Source organism: Carcharodon carcharias, chromosome 20 (genome assembly GCF_017639515.1).
Source record: "Carcharodon carcharias isolate sCarCar2 chromosome 20, sCarCar2.pri, whole genome shotgun sequence".
Classification (NCBI taxonomy): Eukaryota; Metazoa; Chordata; class Chondrichthyes; order Lamniformes; family Lamnidae; genus Carcharodon; species Carcharodon carcharias.
In genome coordinates, this window is record NC_054486.1 from 96556528 (window position 1) to 96577514 (window position 20987).

The following is a 20987-nucleotide window of genomic DNA, read 5'->3' on the forward strand; positions in this document are numbered from 1 at the left end:
AAGGCTTTGGAACAGTTGCATTTGGAGTACTTTGGTTCCCACACATGACAAGGGTTCCCACAGGTTGCCACTTCGAGTTATACCTTTCATTGTTGCGAGGCGCTACCTGTGATCGGTATTGTGGTAAATTGGATTAAATTATAAATCTAACTAATTTATCAGCCCTCCAGAACACCTCATACCTGACCCTTGAGAAATAATTCACAGAGGCATGAGAGTTCCTTTCATATTCATTCATGGAATGTGCCATTTGTTACCCATCCCTAACTGCCTTTGAGAAGTCGGTGGGGGTGAGCCACCTTCTTGAACCGGTGCAGTTCATGTGGTGTAGGTACACCTATTCTGCTGTTAGGGAGCAAGTTCCGGGATTTTGACCCAGTGATGATGATGAAACGACGACATAGTTCCAAGTCAGATGGTGCATGACTTGGAAGAGAACTTGATAGTGTTCTTATTTGTCTCCTGGCCTTGATCTTCAAGTTGGTAGTGTTACTAGTACTCCTCCAGACACTCATTGCATTGTGAATTTTCAAGCTTGCCTCAGCTGCCAGTAGGTAGCAGCACACAGAGGTCTGTGGCTTCCTCAGAGTGGAATGAAAATGATAAATTTCTTGATGTTTTCCCACCCCCAGTGATATTTTGTTCACATTGGTGCATGTCGGTAGCCCGCTTGGTCAAGCTGTTTTTACTTTTAAGAAAACATGTTCTTGGACTGAAGTGAATAATTTCCAATTTTGTATGTTCTTGCTTTAATGGAATACTGTTCTTGCTTTAATGGAATACTGTTCTATCAGTGTTATGATGTGGTAGGTCATGTGTGCCAGGCAGATCAAATCCATGAGGGAAACTTGATGGCGTTATCACAGTGGATTAGCAATTTGTATCTATTTCGAGATGCATGCACTGAATTCAGAAGTAATAACTCCACCAAGACTTAGAGATCATTTAAAAAACTAAATTAAAATATTTGTTAACAAAAGAAAAAAATTTAAGCACATACATAGGACTACAAACTACTACTATAATACTCCTAAAATTCTGAATTAACCTGACTCCCAGTTACACCCCCTTTAAGGTAATGGTCCAAATATAGATTATAGATTTTAAACAGATCCAGCAAATTAATGCAATAATAAAAACAAAAAACAAAAAAACTGCGGATGCTAGAAATCCAAAACAAAAACAGAATTACCTGGAAAAACTCAGCAGGTCTGGCAGCATCGGCGGAGAAGAAAAGAGTTGACGTTTCGAGTCCTCATGACCCTTCGACAGAACTTGAGTTCGAGTCCAGGAAAGAGCTTTTTCCTGGACTCGAACTCAAGTTCTGTCGAAGGGTCATGAGGACTCGAAACGTCAACTCTTTTCTTCTCCGCCGATGCTGCCAGACCTGCTGAGTTTTTCCAGGTAATTCTGTTTTTAAATTAATGCAATAGCCTGGACGGTAGATTTCCAAATAACCTTTTCCCAGCTTCAGTTCTGGTAGACAGCAGACTCCTGCACAAATACTGGAGGCTTCACTAAGGCTATTTCACACGCTTCTGTTAGATATCTTAATGCCTTCTTCTGACACGTAGCTTCATTCTCCTTTTTTTAATGTTTCGCTCTTCTAATATGTAAATTTTATTGTTTTATGTGTGTTTGAAACTGTATCCTCCTCACAATGTAAAAACTTTCATGTTGCTACTATTTATTGTCAGTAACCTTTGGGAAAATAAATACATTTCTTACCTTGCTTATATGGTTATTTATAAACAGACTGAGATCACTTTGAAATCCAAATCTCTCTTCATCTATCTAAAAATGTAAATTCCCTTCACATCTTAATTGCTAAGCCAACATCCATGTCTACCCATTAGCATATCAAGCACCTAGCTTCTTTTGATGAATCAAAGCCTGTAGTCTACTTTACTCCAAATGTAATTAAATCACACACAGACAGACCTAACTATACTTACCCCCATAAATCTATTTTACAATAAACCATAAAAATATTATGAAAATTATTAAAGATAGAGATCATGTTGCTGGCCTAACAATAAGCCATGTGAAAATGAATGCCCATTGCTGTGTGTGCTTGAACTTCAGATGCTGCCAGCGAACTACAAGTATCGAATTCCAGACTGAAGGATGTTGAAACAGCTTACTCAGCACAAAAATCAGAGGTTGGTATGTGAATGCTTTATGCTACAGACACTTAGCTGACAAAACCTTAAAAGACACTACTTTGGTTACCATTTAGAATAAACCCCAATTTTCCCTGTTTGTTAAAACATTGGCCATTCACTTTTGCTGCTCTGAGAACAGATTGATTTTGTATGTTAAACCCTGATTGAAATGAGTTCAGTGTCATATTTAAAAGTGCACAGCCCTAATATTTTAATACTATTGATTGTGTCAGAAGTAAGACTAGATGTAAGTGTTACACTGGAGCACATGTTGAAATTCTTGCAATCTTGGCATGATTATTCTGTTCCTGAGACTTTAATTCCTTAACTTCATTCTAAGGTATGGACTGCAAAATTAGAATAAATCCTAAATTATAATGTGATGGTTGAATGTAAACTGTCCCCAAAGTCAAGCACTAAGCTTTATGCAACAAACCATATTTTTAAGGACTTAAATAGCGATTTAAAAAACTAATTAGTGAAGGAATTTTGCTGACAAATTATAGAATCATAGAAACTTTACAGCATAGAAAGAGGCCACTTGGCCCATCACTTCTGTGCTAGTTCTTCCCTTTTTTCCATAACCCTGCAACTCCTCTCCCTTAAGTACCTGTCCAATCCCTTTTTTAATATTATTTATGGATCAGCTTCCATCACCACTACAAGTTACAAGATTAACTTGAACAATTAGGACTTCAGACATGGGGATTATGCAGTTTTTAAGTTATTCTTAAAACACTGAAAGTACTTGTTATAGACTGAATATTCACGTTTTTGCAGACAGCATCTTCTGTGCCCTGTTTTGGCTGTTCTTGATTGGCTTTTGGCCTAGTGTAACATGCCACTTACTACAAATTATTTATGTTTATTACTTTTCCATCTACATTTAAGGATGTAGGATAGAACTATTACTATTTGGATACATGTGCTAATCAGTCTTGCGACATCTGTTAAAAAATCAGGTTTTCTCCCTATATTTACAATTCATATTCACCATAGAAAGACATTTTCAAAAGCAGGCTCATATCTGGTAATTCTAAAACTTGCACACTTATGAATAACAGTGGGATGTGTCATACCGTGCTAACAATTGCCCTTTTACCATGGTGTGGTGCAGTGGAGATAAGATCGTGTGAGCCACCCACTCCTTTCTCCTGTCTGTTTCAAAAGTTAGAAAATATCACACTATCAAACTCTTACTTTTGGGCTAAATCTCATAGTTGACTTTATTCACCAGCACGTTAAGTACCCAGAAGAAGTGAATCACAGCAAAAAATCTAACAATAGAATCCTCAATCTATATCAAACTATATCAAAACAGGGCAAATCTGTTGAAGTAGATTCCAAAAATTTTGGAACTGAGTTTCCCATGTAATGTCACGTCAACAGTTGACTCCTCTGGACTCTGTTTGCTACCTTAGGATGGAAATGGTCAAAACGGAGAATTTAAAAGACCTTAAGGTTCACTTTTCAGATATATAGCTGCCTTTCTTTGAAGTGGAGACAGGATTCCTTGAAGAACAAATGGATTCTTCAATAGCTGATCAGCTTGAACGTTAATTATTTCTGTTATCCAAATAGGTCAAAGTGGTAGTAAAAGGGCAAAAGAGCTCCAGTGTGATGAGCATTTAACATTTTAAAAACATTTCTGATATTTAAGTCAGAAAACATTTTTTAAAAAGATCGCAGTAGCTAGCGAAATAAAACAGTTTACCCCTGATAATTCATAATTTGTTGTGGTGAAAAGAATTGAATTATTAAATAATTTCAGTTAAGCAATGTAAAAATGCAGGAAAGAAGCACTTTCCTGCATTAAAAAATATAAATATTCGGACCATTTAACTTAGTCCTCTCTTAATTCAAAATTGTTTGACACAGTGACTCCACTCTGCATACACCAACAAATGAAACTGGAGTCAGGTAGCCAGTGCAGGTGGTCACTGTAATTTCACTGAGTGCTTGACCCCAGTGTCAGGACCTGAAAACATTGGAGTGAAGGAGAATAAGATTCCCTGGATCGGGGAGCTTTGCTGCACTTCAGAGTCAGTCATGTCATCACATCCAACTTATCTGCTCAAAGGTAGCATTTGTGCATCACAGTTTTGGCTTCACACTTATTGAGTTTGTGGAGTATGAATACACCATTAGAGTCAAATATAGTAGCATGTTCAAGTGCATTGTCTTCTAACATGCAATCTTTTACTGCCAGCACTGAAACAGAGAGACACAATTGAGCTCAGTGAATAGGCAGGAAGAAAAAGAAGGGTAACAAATGCTACATTTCCAGGCTGTCGTTTGAGCTTTCAGTCAAGATCTACCTGAGCAGCCCATCTTTGCCTAGCCCCTTTTTCTCCAGGATGGCTGCTGCTTAGACCCTTGAGCTGTCAAAATTGCTCTGTTATTGGTCCATGGAAAAAGTGGGATGTTATCACTTGTACAAGTCATCTTCTAGAAGCTAATGTTGGAATTTAAACCAACATTCCCCGAACCTCTTAATGATTACTTCAGTGAAGAAAGCTGGCACAGTACTTTCATTTTATGTGAATTAGGAAACCCTTTATATATCTGCATGTGCTCCTTCTTGTTAAGCATTTTTAAATAGATTTATTTTCCAATTTTAGTATGAGCGGTTGAAGAAACTTTACTCGGACCTAGAAGAGAAAGAGGCAGCAGCAGAGCTCCAGATAAAGCACCTATCTTCAGAATACAGAAACCAGCTACAGCAGAAAGAAGTAGGTCAAAGGTTTTATGCATTTCTGTTCCCTTACAATAGAGCCTCTTGTTCCAAGGCCAAGTGAATTGTGAAGTGCATTGTTAGGAAAAGACTGCAGCAGCAGTTTAACTTTCTTCCTTTTTTTTTCCACCTGTTATTTTCCCTTCACCCAAAGATGTTGAGGTTTTTGTTTAATGGGTGGGGGCTTTCTCTGTGAATAGTAGTCTGTCTTCACTGCTTGTCAAAATGATCATCTTTCATGCGTGAACATAGACAAAAGAGTGTTGGCAGGCTATTAAAGAAGCATTATGCATTTGCCAGATCCTATCCTTACCCAATGACTGGCTCTTCCACCGTTGGTTTACTGGCTGTGATTGGTCTTGGAGCCTTACTGGATGCTGATTTTCCTTTCCCAATTGGGCTAAAATAAGATCAGTTGCAGCATCCCTAACAGTTATCTCAACTACCTTAGCACACACCGCAGATCAAATCTGGTACCTTTCAGTTAGTCACTGATTAACTGACTAAGTCACCTCATCATCATTGCTGTTGAGTTCCTGCATGTGGATTTTCTTTCTCTGGAATAATATCAGAGTCCAAATTCAAACACAGCTTTCCTTTTCTCTTCTTCACCCCTGATGGCTCAGCCAGTCTGATATGGATAAAGAAACTTAGAATCATTTCGTGTAGTGTGTGTGAATTGTTGTTTCTAAAATAAACTTATATTTTCCCATGTTTTAATTTCAGAATCCTAGATCTGTTTCCTATATAACAAATGGCTTTATTTGATTTTTTAAAAAAATACAAAATTATATTATTTGTATCTGAACTGCTGAAATGGATTGCATTGGAGGCGTGTGGTGAAATTCTCAAGAGGAAGGGTAATGGATTGTAAATGTTGGCTCAAAAACCATGTGCTGTGTAGTCAGAGGATGAGCGCACGTAACCAGGAAATTGGACTCTATTCATAATTTATTATATTCGAATAGTCAATTTGTCACAGTCACTAGATTTTAATTACCAAAATCATTATTAATGCACAGCCCCAGGCTAGTTTAAAAGCTCAACGTTATCACTGTGTTATAATAGAATCTGAATTAACCAGGGCTTAGCATTCTTTTTGCCTCTAGACAGTAAATTTTGTAAGTGCTATTATCACTGGGTTATAATAGAATCTGAATTAACCAGGGTTTAGCATTTTTTTTTGCCTCTAGATGGTACATTTTGTGAGCACTATTATGTGATTGTGCTCCTGCATGGCAAGCACTGAGTGTTTTAGGAACTTAGTAAGATTTTTATTTGATTTCTTCACTAGTTTGTATTTCTGTATAGCCATTGATGAGGAGTAAAAGTGGACCTTTTTAAATTCTAATTCTATCTTTCAGTCCAGGCTTGAAGTATGCTTGGTATTGGATCATATAGCCAACTAAACTGCTGATGGTACCTGATTAGGCTTAATGAGGTGACACAACAAATGGAATCAGATAGTAGATTGCAGGTTTGCACTTTCTATCTATCTACCAATTTCACCTGTCCCATTGTTTGAAGGTGCCAAGTAGAGGCCAAGCACAGTTTTATCAGCTGGGGAGAAATGTCATCTGACTGTTGTAACATCCTTTTTGGACTGGTTCAGGGTAAAAACAGAATTACCTGGAAAAACTCAGCAGGTCTGGCAGCATCGGCGGAGAAGAAAAGAGTTGACGTTTCGAGTCCTCATGACCCTTCGACAGAACTGACAGGGTGTTTGCCCATTCTCTTGATTGCAGTGGAAAGTGATATCTATCTTTTTAAAAACTAGAAAGTGTCACTAGCAACAAAAACACCAAAGATTGATAGTAAGTGTTTGGAACTATCAGGAAAAAAAAACTTATTAACCCCTTTGTAATATTCTAATAATTAAATTTTGTCTGCCCTGTTGGAGAGGTACATAAGGCCTCTTTCAGGTTGCCTCCAGGATGAGACAGCTGGCAATGAGGAGCTAGAACCAAGTCAATCCTCTGGCAAATTCAACAATTTAGTAGCTAGGGCAGGCAGCTCTTATACCAGGATGTTGCTGAGTTAAGTAGGTACATTGGCAGCAGGAGATGCTTACTTGATGCTGAGTGCTGGTACTTTTTTAAATTGTTTTCTGATAATCTGCAAACTACAATGCCTCCAACAGATAGGGTGGTTGTGGCTTGAACAATAGAGTGAAATTACCGTGAGAGTAAATGCCATGATTTTAACTGGTTAAATTCCGGAAAGACTCCTGGAAGCAGCCAAGGCAAGGTATCCCTAACAGTTTTATTTGGAAATTCTTAAATATACTTAATTGAATTGTGGGGCACACTTACTCACGTTTGTATCGCAAGTATGCCTTGCCACTGACGGTTGAGTGCAGGTGGTGGGCTTCTCACATGAGATTGGCTTTTCCTCCAGCTCGCCTCCAAGTGTGACATTCCAATACGGTGCACTGGGCAGAAAAAGTACTCATTCCCTTTGTCAAAATATGTCAGTGCAACCAGAGAACAGAAGGAACCTGCTTCATATTCATCCCATACTAGAAATAATGTGAAATTTCTTAACCCCTGTCAGTAGGCAGCTACTGTTAATTCATTTTCCATTCTCTATCAGGCTTGGTGATTCTGTTCAGCTTTTGATCAAGGTAGCCTATAAATATTGATTGTTGGGGACTGCAAAGGGGGTGTTGTTGCCAACGATGTGGAAATGGCTAGGTTTTCTCTTGTTCTCAGTGATCACTTTGTGACACTTCTGTGATGTGAATGTTGCTTGCCAGTTGCAGTTTTAACTTGCTTAAAATTGATTTTTAATCCAGCTCAGCGCTTGCGGCTGGCTGCCTGATTCATTATTTTGTCCTTTTTAAGGTTACAATAAGCCATTTGAAAGCCAGACAAAATTCCTTACAGGATCAAGTACAGAAGCTCCAATCTGCTGCTCAGTCATCACAAGTTGGTGTTACCTCAAGCACAGCCTCAACTGCCTTTCTGCCTGTGGACATGTCTCGCACGTCCACGTTTCATGGGGATACCATGGATTTTGGAGATGTCATCTGGTCCCAGCAAGAGATCAACAGGCTTTCCAAAGAAGTCTCCAGGTTGGAAGCTGATGTTGCCCATTGGAAAGCGCTAGCACAGGTCAGTGAATGCCATCATGCAGGTAATCAAGCATAAAATGGAACAATTAGATAATTGTTGATGCAGTCTTATCAGTTTTCCCATGCTTCTTCTTTATCTGTGTGGTCAGTACATTTGAATGCCAGTGCTCATCCAGCTTTGAGTTCTGAATGTTTTTTGCGTTCTATACCCTCTGAGGTAAGCCCATTATTTGAAGCATGGGAACATTGGTAACAAGTGCTATTCCACACTGACCAACCAGGATGAGCACACTATCACTCTACACAACAGATTTGGATGTAATTTTGATCCAAACATGCAACTTAATATTAAGTCAATACAAAAACTGGAAATATCCTCTGGGCAGATCCAGAAGTGAAAACATACCTTTTTATTTATTCTTTCATGGGATGTTTATTCTTTCATGGGCAAGGCCAGCAATTGATGCCTATCCCTAATTGCCTTTGAACTGAGAGGCTTGCTAGGCCTTTTCAGAGAGTTGTTAAGAATAAACCAAATTGCTGTGGATCTGGAGTCACTTGTAGGCCAGACCCGGTAAAGACGGCAGATTTCCTTCCCTAAAGGACATTGTCGAACTGATTGATAGTTTCATGATCGACATTACTGAGGCTAGCTTTGTATTCCAAATTTAATTAATTGAATTTAAATTCTGTCAGTTGCCATGGTGGGATTTGAACACGTGTTCCCAGCGTATTATTCTGGGCCTCTGGATTGTCAGTCCAGTGACATTACCACTACACAACTGAATCCCCTAATGGAGTAAACGTGGAGAAATTTGAATGATTAGGCAAAGAAATGCAGGTGATTGATGCCATTTCCAAAATAGTGAATGTAGATGATTTAAGATTTTTTTAAAAAATTCACGGGATGTGGGCTTTGCTGGCTGGGCCAGCATTTATTGCCCATCCCTAGTTTTTCTTGAGAAGATAGTGGTCTATCACATTTGCCTTCTTGAACTGCTGCTGTGCCTGTGGTGTAGATACACCCACAGTGCTGCTAGGGAGGGAATTCCAGAATTTTGACCCAGTGGCATTGAGGGAACAGCAATATATTCCCAAGTCAGGATGGTGAGTGACTTGGAGGGGAACTTCCAGTGGTGGTGTTCCCATCTATCTGCTGCCCTTGTCCATGGTAGTGATCATGGGGTTGGAAGATGCTGTCAAAGGAGCCTTGGTGAATTCCTGCTGTGCTTCTTGTAGATGGTACACACTGCTGCTAGTAATCAGTGGTGAAGGGAGTGAATGTTTGTGGACGTGGTGCCAGTCAAGTCGGCTGCTTTGTCCTGGACAATGTCAAGCTTATTGAGTGTTGTGGGAGCTGCATTCACCCAGGCAAGTGGGGAGTATTCCTACACACTCCTGACTTGTGCCTTGTAGATGGTGGACAAGCTTTGGAGAGTCAGGAGATGAATTACTTGTCGCATAATTCCTTGCTTCTGACCTGCTCTTGTAGCCACAGTATTTATATGGCTAGTCCAGTTCAGTTCCTGGTCAATGGTAAACCCCAGGATGTTGACAGTGGGGATTCAGTAATGGTAATTGGACATAGACTACTTCAGTATCTGAGGTGTCGCAAATGGTGCTGAACATTGTGCAGTCATCAGTGACATCCCCACTTCTGATCTTATGATGGAAGGAAGGTCATTGATGAAGCAGCTGAAGATGGTTGAGCCGAGGACACTACCCTGAGGGACTCCTGCAGTGACGTCCTGGAGCTGAGATGACTGACCTCCAACAAGCACAGCCATCTTCCTTCGTGCTAGGTATTACTCCAACCAGCGGAGAGTTTTTCCCCTGATTTCCATTGACTCCAGTTTTGCTCGAGCTCTTTGATGCCACACTCTGTCAAATGCTGCTTTAATGTCAAGGGCAGTCACTCTCACCTCACCTCGGGAGTTCAGCCCTTTTGTCCATGTTTGAACCATGGCTGTAATGAGTTCAGGAGCTGAGTGGTCCTGGCGGAATTGCAACTGGGCATCAGTGAGCAGATTATCGCTAAGCAAGTGCTGCTTGATAGCACTGTTGATGACCTCTTCCATTGCTTTACTGACGATTGAGAGTAGACTGATGGGGCGGTAATTGGCTGGGTTGGATTTGTACTGCTTTTTGTGTACAGGACGTATCTGGGCAATTTTCCACATAGCCGGGTAGATGCCAGTGTTGTAGCTGAACCAGAACAGCTTGGCTGGGAAACACAGCAAGTCATGCAGCACAAGTCTTCACTACTACTGCCGGAATATTATCACGGCCCATAGCCTTTGCAATATCCAGTGTCTTTAGCCGTTTCTTGATATCATGTGGAGTGATTCGAATTGGCTGAAGACTGGCATCTGTGATGCCTGGGACCTCTGGAGATCATCCACTCGGCACTTCTGACTGAAGATTGTTGCGATTGCTTCTGCCTTATCTTTTGAACTGCTGTGCTGGGCTCCTCCATCACTGAGGATGGGGATATTTGTGGAGCCTCTTCCTCCAGTGAGTTGTTTAATTGTCCACCACCATTCACGACTGGATGTGGCAGGACTCCCTGATCTATTGTTTGTGGGATTGCTTAGCTCTGTCTATCACTTGTCGCTTATGCTGTTTGGCACGCAAGTAGTCCTGTATCATAGCTTCTCCAGGTTGACACCTCGTTTTAAGGTATGCCTGGTGCTGCTCCTGGCATGATCTCCTGCATTCTTCATTGAACCAGGGTTGACCCCCTGGCTAGACGGTAATGGTGGAATGGGGGATACCCCCGACCATGAGGTGATTGTGTTCGAGTACAATTCTGCTGCTGATGGCCCACAGTACCTCATGGATGCCCAGTCTTGAGTTGCTAGATCTGTTTGAAATCTATCCCATTTAGCACGGTGGTGGTGCCACACAACACGATAGAGGGTATCCTTCATGTGAAAGCGGGACTTTGCCTCCACAATAACTGAGCAATGGTTACTCTTAGTGATACTGTCATAGATAGATGCATCTGTGGAAGGCAGGTTAGTAAGGATGAGGCCAAATATGTTTTTCCCTCTTGTTGGCTCCTTCACCACCTGCTGCAAACCCAGTCTAGCAGCTGTGTCCTTTAGGATTTGGCCAGCTTGGTCAGTAGTGGTGCTACTGAGCCACTCTTGGTGATGGAAGTTGAAATCCCCTTCCAGAGTACATTCTGCACCTTTGCCACCCTCAGTTCTTCCTTCGAGTGGTATTGAACATGTAGGAGCACTGATTCATCATCTGAGGGAGGGTGGTATGTGGTAATCAGCAGGAGCTTTCCTTGCGCATGCTTGACCTGATGCCATGAGACTTCATGGGTGCCGGAGTCAATGTTGAGGACTCCCAGGGCAACTCCCTCCCGACTGTATACCACTGTGCCGCCACTTCTGCTGGGCCTGTCCTGCCGGTAGGACAGGACATACCAAGAGATGGCGATGGTGGTGCCTGGGACATTATTTGTTAGGTATAATTCCGTGAGGATGAGAATACCATTGTTATAGTTTTTTGTGATTACTGTCTTTGGACTTTAATGGGCATGGAAGAATAATTGGTATGAATCATGCCTAGGATTTTCTGCCCAATTGTGACATTATAGAGTTAAAGACATTTCTCCTAACCACTCAGTGACCACTTTAAATTGATAACCCCTTGCCATTGACTTCCCCACCAGAACAAATGTTCTTTCACTCCAACCCAATCATAATTTTAAAAGCTTCTATTAAATCTTCCCTTGCTCTTCTGTGCTCAGATGGATATTTTCCCAGCACTAAACATCTTGATTCATAACTTAATGCATCATCCTGGTTGAGTCTATGCTGTAAGCTTTCTGTGGTTTTAATATTCCTTCTACGAAGTTGCTGAGCTTCTTCATGTTGTGATGGAAAGAGCAGACAGAATGGCCACTTCCATATTTAATCCAGATCTTGTTGAATGCTTGCGCTAGGGTGCACAGTGTTGTCTTGGGGAAAAGTTAACTTTATGAACTTTATTTTTAGGCACCCAAGGGTCAAGGGACAGTTAGCTCTAGTCAGGATGATAATTACAAATTGCAAAAGACAATCGAGGTAAGAACTTTTCAAACAAATTATTCACTAAACCGCTAAGAATGACCTAAGTTCCAGCAGTCAGCTGGAATAATGTCAAAGTATGAGGATGCTACTGTTGAAATCATCATGGTTCTATTTGTACCTGTGTCTGTGTCTTTTATTTCCCCTGTTTGTCTTATGTGCGGCTGATATGGTTGCTGGCAGTCACTTGGTACTTCACTCATGCGACTGTTATAATTTTAATACTGTTTCAGCGGCATCACTGATAAATCCAATTTGATCCTCACCTGGTGTCCGCACCCCCCAGTGAAAGTCAGTGGTTGATACTGAGGAGTGCACTTCAGTCTGCATAGGTTTACGTTCAGAATCCGTTTAATATCAGAGAGCTCTTAATTTTGTCTGTGGAAAAGCATGCACATGATCCTTGTATGAAAATATAATGGTCTGTAAGCCTCAGCACTCTGATTATGCTGTAGTATTGTGTAGGAAGAGCTGAATGAACATTTAGCCCGACTTGCCAGTTAAATTGGAATCATTCAGTTCATGATTCATGTTCCTCATAAGATATTCTGATTATGGTCATAATTGGCTGGTACAGCTCTAATGATATCCAGCTGGTTAATTATTATAGGAGGTGAAGAAGCAGCTTAGTCAGGAGATTGATGAACATCAGCACGAGCTGTCTGCTCTGCAGGACATACATCGCCAGAAACTAACCAGCCTCACGCTCCGGCATAGGATTGAGCTTGCAGAATATGAAGAACGGATTGAGGAGCTGGAGCAGCAGTTGCAAGGTTAGAAGTAACCCCTTGTGCAGTTGTACTTTTTCACTTTTTAATTTTGCAGAGAAGCATTTGAGGACTAGAGTAATATATTTATGTGAATGTTACATGTTTTGCGCGTGATGGTTAATTACTGTTAACTATTTCTCCTCATGATCCTATTTTCTTTTAACTACTTTATAACTGGCAATTTGCAAAGTTGTAAAGCCAAACGTGTTCAAGTAAAATGTACCATGTCTTGAAACTTCCAATTGTGAAATTAGTGTTCATTTATATTTTTTAAGGGTATGAAGAAGAATAAATTTAGGTTAGTTGTGGGGCAACTAACTAATGTAGCTTTTGAAATGATAAGTTTTCCTTTTGCTCTGTGTGGTGAAACACTGGTAATTTTTGTTTGCTGCATACAGTGTCTGCTTTTGTCAACTGATGAGCCTTGCAGCCCAGTAGAGACAGGTTCATTTCACAATTGGTGGTGGGTTAACTAGCTTTAGCCGAATTAGTGAGGACACAATGGCTAGTTCAGTTATAAGGATTCATGCTCCTGATCACCATCTGGAGGCCACATGTTGCAAAGTAAATGTGTGTAAAAATTGGCTGAGGACAGGATTTTGCTAGGGCAGTCAGTTACTGTGCAGGCTCACACATGAAGAATGGCCTCTTGAGCATGGTACCAGAGGATAACCATGGAACTTTACCACAGCCAGAGGCAGCTTGTTGGCAGAGGAGGAGATGGAGTTGGAGGACATGTTTTCATAAAGAACCTTACTCCTGTCAGTCAGATAACATGAAAATAATGACTAAGTAAAAACTCACGAGCTGCAATTGTTCTTAGGTTTAACATTATTTTTACTTCACTTGCTATTTTGGGCCCCATTATTTCAGATAGTTGTTCAGCTGTCATCAGCCTTAAAAGCTGTCAAAGAATCAGTAGCTTACTTCATTTTGAATTGTGGGAGCCTGTGCTTTGGCTCCCAGCATTTACACTGCTAAAACTATTTTTCTTACCCCTGCATAGACAGGTTAAAACATCATGCATCAATCAGCCTGTCTTCAACCTATGGCAAGCTGATTAACAGCATGGACATGGAACATTGGATTGAGGAGGTGCCCAATATTGAATATTCTTTTCTCAAACATCAGTTGAGCAACGCTCTGCAGAGGAGATTTGCAGTTAAGGGCAATTGCAAGAACAGAAATTTCACGAAATATTCAAATGTCCTACTAGAAAGGAAAAGAAAGGCTTGTATTAATATAGTTTATTTCACAACCTCGGGACATCCCCAAGTGTTTAATAGCCAATGAAGAGAAGCCGCTCTTGTAATGTAGAATAGGCAGCAACCAATTTTCATACAGCAAAATCCCAGAAAAGTGTAGTTCAAGTATATATTACCTAATTGATGGGAGAAAGAAAAATTACCTTAATAATTTTACATTGTGTGAGATGCATAGTAATGTAGACCGCTCCGATAGGAAATGTCATTCATAGTCAACTGAAAGCCCCTGATACCAGTGATAAAACCCTTGCTATTTGCTATAATTGGCAGCCCAGCAGATCCACAATAAACTGTCTTGGTGAGATGCCTTAGTTTTCCAGGTGGCTTGCTGCTGGCTGTGCAGGATTTAAGAGCTCATTAAAGAAGTGAAAATTTCAAGCAGTGTAAAAGCACTTTGTATTTAAAAACAACTACCTTAACATCCCTTCTCCCTTTTGAAGTGTGGAATGTGTTTTGGCCAAGGTCAAAACAGAATTTATATAGAATGTTTGTCATGTGCAAAGTCAATTTGGAATTGCCTTGCACGCAGCTATCACTTAGAAACTCTTTGCATCTTTTCTTTGGAGCACCTGTGAAATTTTAGTCACTTGACTGTATAGTTTTGGCCAACATATAAATATAACAACAAACAAGCTTATCTAATTTTGTGATCTAGATAATGTCTTCACTGCTGGGTTAAGCAATCAACATAATGATTGCATCATCTGGACTTGAGGCTGAAGTAATAGTGCAGAGGAATGTCTGTTCAGATTCAGAAATTGTGTTTGGAGTGAATTCATCTATTTTGTACTTGTAGCTGGAGCAGGTGCTGTGTCCTCAGACCATTCAACAATTCCTGAGGAGAGAAAGACTCAATTAGTAGCCAGAAAGCAATCTGGAGAAGAGCTGGAAAAGCAAGTTAAGACCAAGAATGATGAACTGGCTGTTGGTTTGCTCCAAGAATGGGAGAATGCTTCAACAGAGATAAGTCAGCTGAAGGAGTGCGAGAGACTGCAGGAGGAATATGAGAACTCGCAGAACTGTATGATGGAGTTGCAGGGTACTGTGGAGAAACAGGAAAAACAGTCAGGAAAAGTGGCACTGGAGGAAGAAGTGCTCCAACTAAGGCAAGCTGCAACAGGTACAATATGTTATTCATTGTAGGTGTTGTGCTGCTTTACACCCAAGAAGACCATGCTACTGGAGAGATAGGATAGGATTGCCACAACAGTTACTATTTCCCTGCTGATCACCAAGTACTCATATGAAGCAACTTTATTTGTGAAATTACAGTGGAGATCACATTTTAATTTAAAAGACTGAAACGTTCAAGAGTAGGCCACACAGCTCTGAAGACTAATTTGCCATTCAGAAAGATCATGATTGATCTTCTACACAACTCCACTTTCCTGCTCAATCCTTAAATCTCTTGTTTCCCTCAATACCCAAAAGCCTAGTGACCTCAGTCTTGACTATACCCAGCAACTGAGCAAACATAGCTCTCTGGGGCAGAAAGTTTCAAAGATTTGCAATACCCTAAAAGAAGAAATTTCTCCTTGCATCAGTCCTAAATGGCTGACCCCTTATCCTGAGATTATGACCTGTACTTTTAGAATCTCCAGGTAGGAGAAACAGCCTCTCGGTATCTACCCTGACAAGACCTTTAAGAATTTTACCTGTTTCAGTGAGATCATCTTGCATTCTACTTAACTCTAGATAATGTAGGGAGGGACAAAGTTGTTCAGCAAAGCAGCCATCCAATCTGCATTTGGTTTCCCCACTGTTGAGGAGGCCATGTTGTGAACATTGAATACTGCATATTTAGTTGAAAGAAGTACAAGTAGACTGCTGTTTCACCTGAAATACTGTATTAATCTTCAACAGCTCCGAATTGGGATATTTTGGTGCAGAATGTATATTTCTCACAGAATGGCAGCATTTGGACCAGAATGGTCTATGAATGAGACTATGCCTCCATTAACCTCTGTGCATTCTGTTTTTCCAGAAAAACATTTTTTAATGATATGTGTAATGGTCCATGTATGCACTCTCTCAAGCTCTGCCTTTCATGCTAGTGGGTTGAGTGAGCAGGATTCCAATGGTTAGCGAGTTCAGGACTTGGGACCATAGTCTAAAAATTAGAGCCAGATCTTTGGAAATTTGGAAACTTTTCTATACTCAAAGGGTGGCAGAAGCTTGGAACTCTTCCACAAATAGCAATTCACACTACACCAATTGTGAATTTTGTTAGCCAAAGGCATTAAGGGATATAGGTAAAGGCTGGTGTATGGAGTTGGATCAGTGATCAGAAATGATCTCATTGATCGGCAGACAGGCTTAAAGTTTACTTGTGTTCCTTTGTTCTTATTTGTGCTCCATGAAGATATTTACATGCATATTTCACTCCTTGATAGGATTCCTATAATCTAAGTCCATTGGTCCATTTTTCTCCTTTCCTCAAGGTACTGACTTATGACCAGGCATAATGGGGCCTCTGGTACCTTGCTGTTCTTCATCTGTGGCTTGTTAGAGTCTTGACTGGCTACTTAACCTTGGGGGGGGGGGGGCAGAGATTACAGTTGAACATAAATTTGACCTCACCAATATACAGGTATGTATTATTTTTGGAGGCTCACAATATAATGATCAGGCAAGGGCGCTCTGGGTAATTTTTCACTAACCTCTAGTTCGAGGAAACTGAGGTCATCTCCAGCACCATCACCATTGCTAATAAGTTAACTTGTCACAGACCAGGAGTCCAACCAAGACTCCCCCTGATCAGTGACGCTCAATTCTGTGCAATGCAGCATATTTATTGAAAAAGCAGTTGAAAGAATTCTGTGTTTCTCCCAACACGGGTGGCAATTTAAAGTGCTACAAGTTGGAATGATGTGAGGTGGATTTTTTTATGTCATCAAGTTGACCAATGTTAAAGAATAGAATGCGAACACTTTGGGAACAAGTGGCAGGATCTAGCAGTACAGGTGTTAGATTCTATATATCACAAGTTGATTGGTAACTTAAGCTGTCAGTTTCACCTCTTAAGGTTAACCTCAAGTGAACATATATAATATTGTACTGCATCACTGTGATTGTCCCTGAATGGATGAGAGTTTCCACAGCAGGTGGGCTGAGGCAGGGATGGAGTCAGACGATGTTATGGAAGCAGGAGTAGGCATTCTTGGTGAAGGAGTGGATATGTGGTCGGAAGTTCATCTTGGGGTCAAACACAATACCAAGGTCTGACTTACTTCTTGCCGTTCCAGGGAAATTGATGGAAATAGCTGTGTTTGTAGCAGGTACCAAAGACTATATTTATTTGGAGGAAATTTCTGGAAATCTAGTAGGTTTAGGAATCTAGTAAAAAATCAGAGACAGTGGAGAGCAAGGGGTGGGTGAGAAATAGAGGGCCAAGGATAGATCCTTGGGAAACTCCTGAGGTAATGGTGCAGAAGTGTGAAGAGAATCCATTGCAGGTGATGTGGATTACAAGGACTGGCTATGATTTGATAGAGAAGATAGACCAGATAACAGCAGTTCCACCCAGCTGGACAATGGAGAAAAAACATTGGAAGAGGATGGTGTCATCAACTATGTTGGAGGCTGCAGATAGGTTGAGAAGGTTGAGAGTTTATCACTGTAATTCATTGTGCTTGCATAAATGTGTATATTAAAAACTGGATCCAGAATAACTTCACGTAATATCCTTGAGAGAGGCTAACCTTCATCCTATTATTCTGGACCAGATTCAAATGCAGCTCCAGAACGGAAATGAAAATATGCTAATCAGATCTACATCCACATGCATGATTCAAATGCTTCATTTGTAGAATTCTAAAAGTTGTAGCTGGTAATTTGTTCTCTGTTTGAAATAGCACTACAGCATTATTTAATGCAAATAGCTGATCCAAGTAAAGCTGCAGCGAAACTTTAGATGATGCTTGTCTGGCGGTACTTCAATTGGACTGGAACCACACTTCTCCAGTCTGGATCCAGAGCTTCTCTAACACTTGGACTGTTTGACAGTTATCCACCATCTAACTCTTTAGACCCTATAAATCTGACAGCAAATCTTTGGGTAAATCAAGAGTACTTGTAATCCATATTCCAATGACAAGCAAGATCAGTTAAAATTTTACTTTCAAGTTGCTTCTGATCTAATGTATTTTTTTGCTCAGATAATTTTAAATGTGCCTTGAAAGCATGCATGTGCTTCTTCCAGGTAAGGATGAATAAAGATGGATTTTGTCTATAAGATTTTTAACATGTTTTCATGTTTCCTTTGACTATTATAGATGCAGAATTGAAGAGATTGGATAACACTAATGAAGTATGTATTTGCAAGTGGTTTCCAGACTCTTGATATCTTGAGTTTGCATTGAATATTTCTGTTCTTTATTCGGTTTGTATAAAGATCTGAGATAAAATTTGTATATTATCAGGCTATCTTGATAACTCCTGAGTGATAAGTTCTGGGTTATAGTTGATATCATTCATGGGTGGGATACAGTGGTGCACCATGAGCCTATGTAATGTGTACCTTAATTAAAAATCAACTGTAAGGAGTTAAAATTAATTATGGATTTTTTTTGTTCTTTAAATGTTTTTAATGATTTATTCCTTTGTGATAAATGAGTCAAGTTAGACTATCCCTGAGCATTCATTTGAAGAATATTTCAATTGATGAATTCCAGTAATTGAAATCTGCATCTGTACAGGAAACAATTATTAAGTAAATCTTGAGCTTTACATGTATTTGTGAAGAATGGTGTATTTGAAACACTTCTGTATTTCCTTCTATTGAGATAGAAAAATAGAACTGCAGTGTTGATTGATAAGGTACCCAATGAACTTTTATATTTGTTTCAAACTTGAGATAGTAAATAGAAATCATAGGCCTGCTTCAATGAAGGGAGAACTGTTGAGTATCTGAAATATCTATTCTACCTAGTAATGCACTCATGCTTTGTATTCTTTATTACTAAGACAAGAGCATTCACACTACCTTCTTAGTTTGTGATATATTTAGTGTGAATGTAGGCAAATGATCAGCTGTTTTGCCATTATGGTTTTATTTGTACATATTAGATGTATGAAAACATGAAAAATAATCTCAAATTTAAGCACTAAGTTTATTTGAATAGTTCAAATTATGTTGCAAACTTTCTGTGCAGTAGAAAATTTCATTGTCTTTATGCTGAATAGATCATGGTTAGATATATTAGGAGGAGTTTGTTTCACGTGTTTTAATCCAGGACAAGGGTAACTGTATATGTTGTACACCGTTTGCCAAAATAGATTCAAAAATAATGAAAAGGGGAAAAAGAATCAAAAACTCTATTTGGAATTGTTCAAAAAATTATTTTTAGTGTAATGTGGTCTCGAGCAGTATAAAAATTGTCCAGGTTCATAATTATTGTTTTGAATTTCTTTTTAAGGCTAAATATAATGGGAAGGAAGATATTCGGGAGCTGAAAGCAAGTCTGCAGTTGCTGAACCATGAAAAGGAGGAGCTACAAAAAGAAAAGGTGGGCATAGTATCTTGATCTTTTGCCATTTGGAGGCTGCTATCTAAATGAGTTAAAGTAATTTTTGTGAGTGGTCTTTTCATTGGTAAGACCATATCCAGTCAAGATGGCTAGGTTGTATGCTGTAAGCCAGGCTTGTCCAACCTTTTCACATCTCCATTTTTTTCTCACTCTTCAAGGGGCTGTTGAGCAAATTTCAGAAAGATAAGGTTTGGCACATTAAACATGAATTTCATAATAAAGTTGAGGTATGAAGAAAAGTAACAACTTGAAGCTCACCCTCACCCATTTCTGAATGGGTATGATTGTGTGTGGGGGTAAGGCTGAGTGGAAATCCTGAGACTGTGAGTGAGCCAGACACACACAGACTCCCACTATCGCTCACTCAACAGGCCCCCTAGCCAGTACCTTTCAAACTCATGACTGTTACCATCTAAAAGTACAAGGGCAGCAGATGCATGGGAACACCACCCCAGGCGTCCTTCTCTATGTCTCTCTGTCTGTCTGTCTCTCTCTCTCACATGCGCCCTCTCTGCCGGCCTTCAAGCCTTCGTTGTTGTCGACCTGTACCTACATTTCCTGGGCTCAGATATGCGCTTTTGGGATGAGATATGCACTGTATATTAGGCAAACTAATTCTTTATGTGGATTGGTAAATTGTGATCTGTGTTATGCCTGATATTTGATACAGCATGCAAAAAGTATGTAACAGTGGTGCTATTCCGCCCCCACACCCCCAATTGCCTGAGCAAGGATTAGGCAGACCTGTGCAACCATATGAACCTTGTATAACTCATTAATGGTCATCATTCAACAGCGCTGAGGCCTGCATTGCTTGTCTGCTGTTATATCATATTTACTAATGAACTAAGATCAGTCTCATGAATTTAGAATGCTTCACGTGCATTTTACGGATTGGTTGAAGATTCATCTCTGAATCAAAACTTTATTGGAACTGACTCTATGGTTAGGGGGTTGTTGCAGGTAGTTGTGTTTTTTTAAGTACAGGCTGGCTAACATCTGATCTGCTCTGCAGTAATGATTGCAATTTGACAGAAGTTGTTTCTTTTTTTATTGCCAGGAGGCTATCCAAGAGGAACTTTCAAAGCTGCAGACTACTCAGGGAAATGGGAATGCTCTTTTGAATCTGAATAGGCTGACCATGGAAGTGAGTGAGCTAAAGCATAATTTGTCAGCTAAAGAGAATAACCTGACACAGGTCTCCAGGCAGAAAGACACATTAGTGTCTGAGTTGGAAGAACTAGACAAGCAGAATCAAGAAGCTACTGAGGTATGTAGTGCCCCTATAATCATTAGTTTCTCCTTGTAGTTTCTGATTCTTTTAAAGAAAAATTAAGGCATTTGACTATCTAATTTCTAATTGTTTCCTT

At 40.0% G+C, this 20987-nt stretch overlaps 1 protein-coding gene across 4 annotated transcripts in view; it reads left to right on the forward strand.

Annotated features, from left to right (window-relative positions):
* The window catches only part of trip11 (thyroid hormone receptor interactor 11), a 107041-nt gene that overhangs the window by 18711 nt on the left and 67343 nt on the right, over positions 1-20987 (forward strand). For 3 of the 4 annotated variants that reach the window (XM_041213925.1, XM_041213926.1, XM_041213929.1), the window contains exons 2-10: positions 2086-2162; positions 4787-4897; positions 7743-8012; positions 11983-12051; positions 12665-12827; positions 14886-15209; positions 18364-18398; positions 19507-19596; positions 20678-20887. In XM_041213925.1, coding sequence (XP_041069859.1) covers positions 2086-2162; positions 4787-4897; positions 7743-8012; positions 11983-12051; positions 12665-12827; positions 14886-15209; positions 18364-18398; positions 19507-19596; positions 20678-20887 — 1349 coding nt within the window. The remainder of the gene's footprint in view (positions 1-2085; positions 2163-4786; positions 4898-7742; positions 8013-11982; positions 12052-12664; positions 12828-14885; positions 15210-18363; positions 18399-19506; positions 19597-20677; positions 20888-20987) is intronic. The other variant, XM_041213927.1, reaches the window with a different exon arrangement.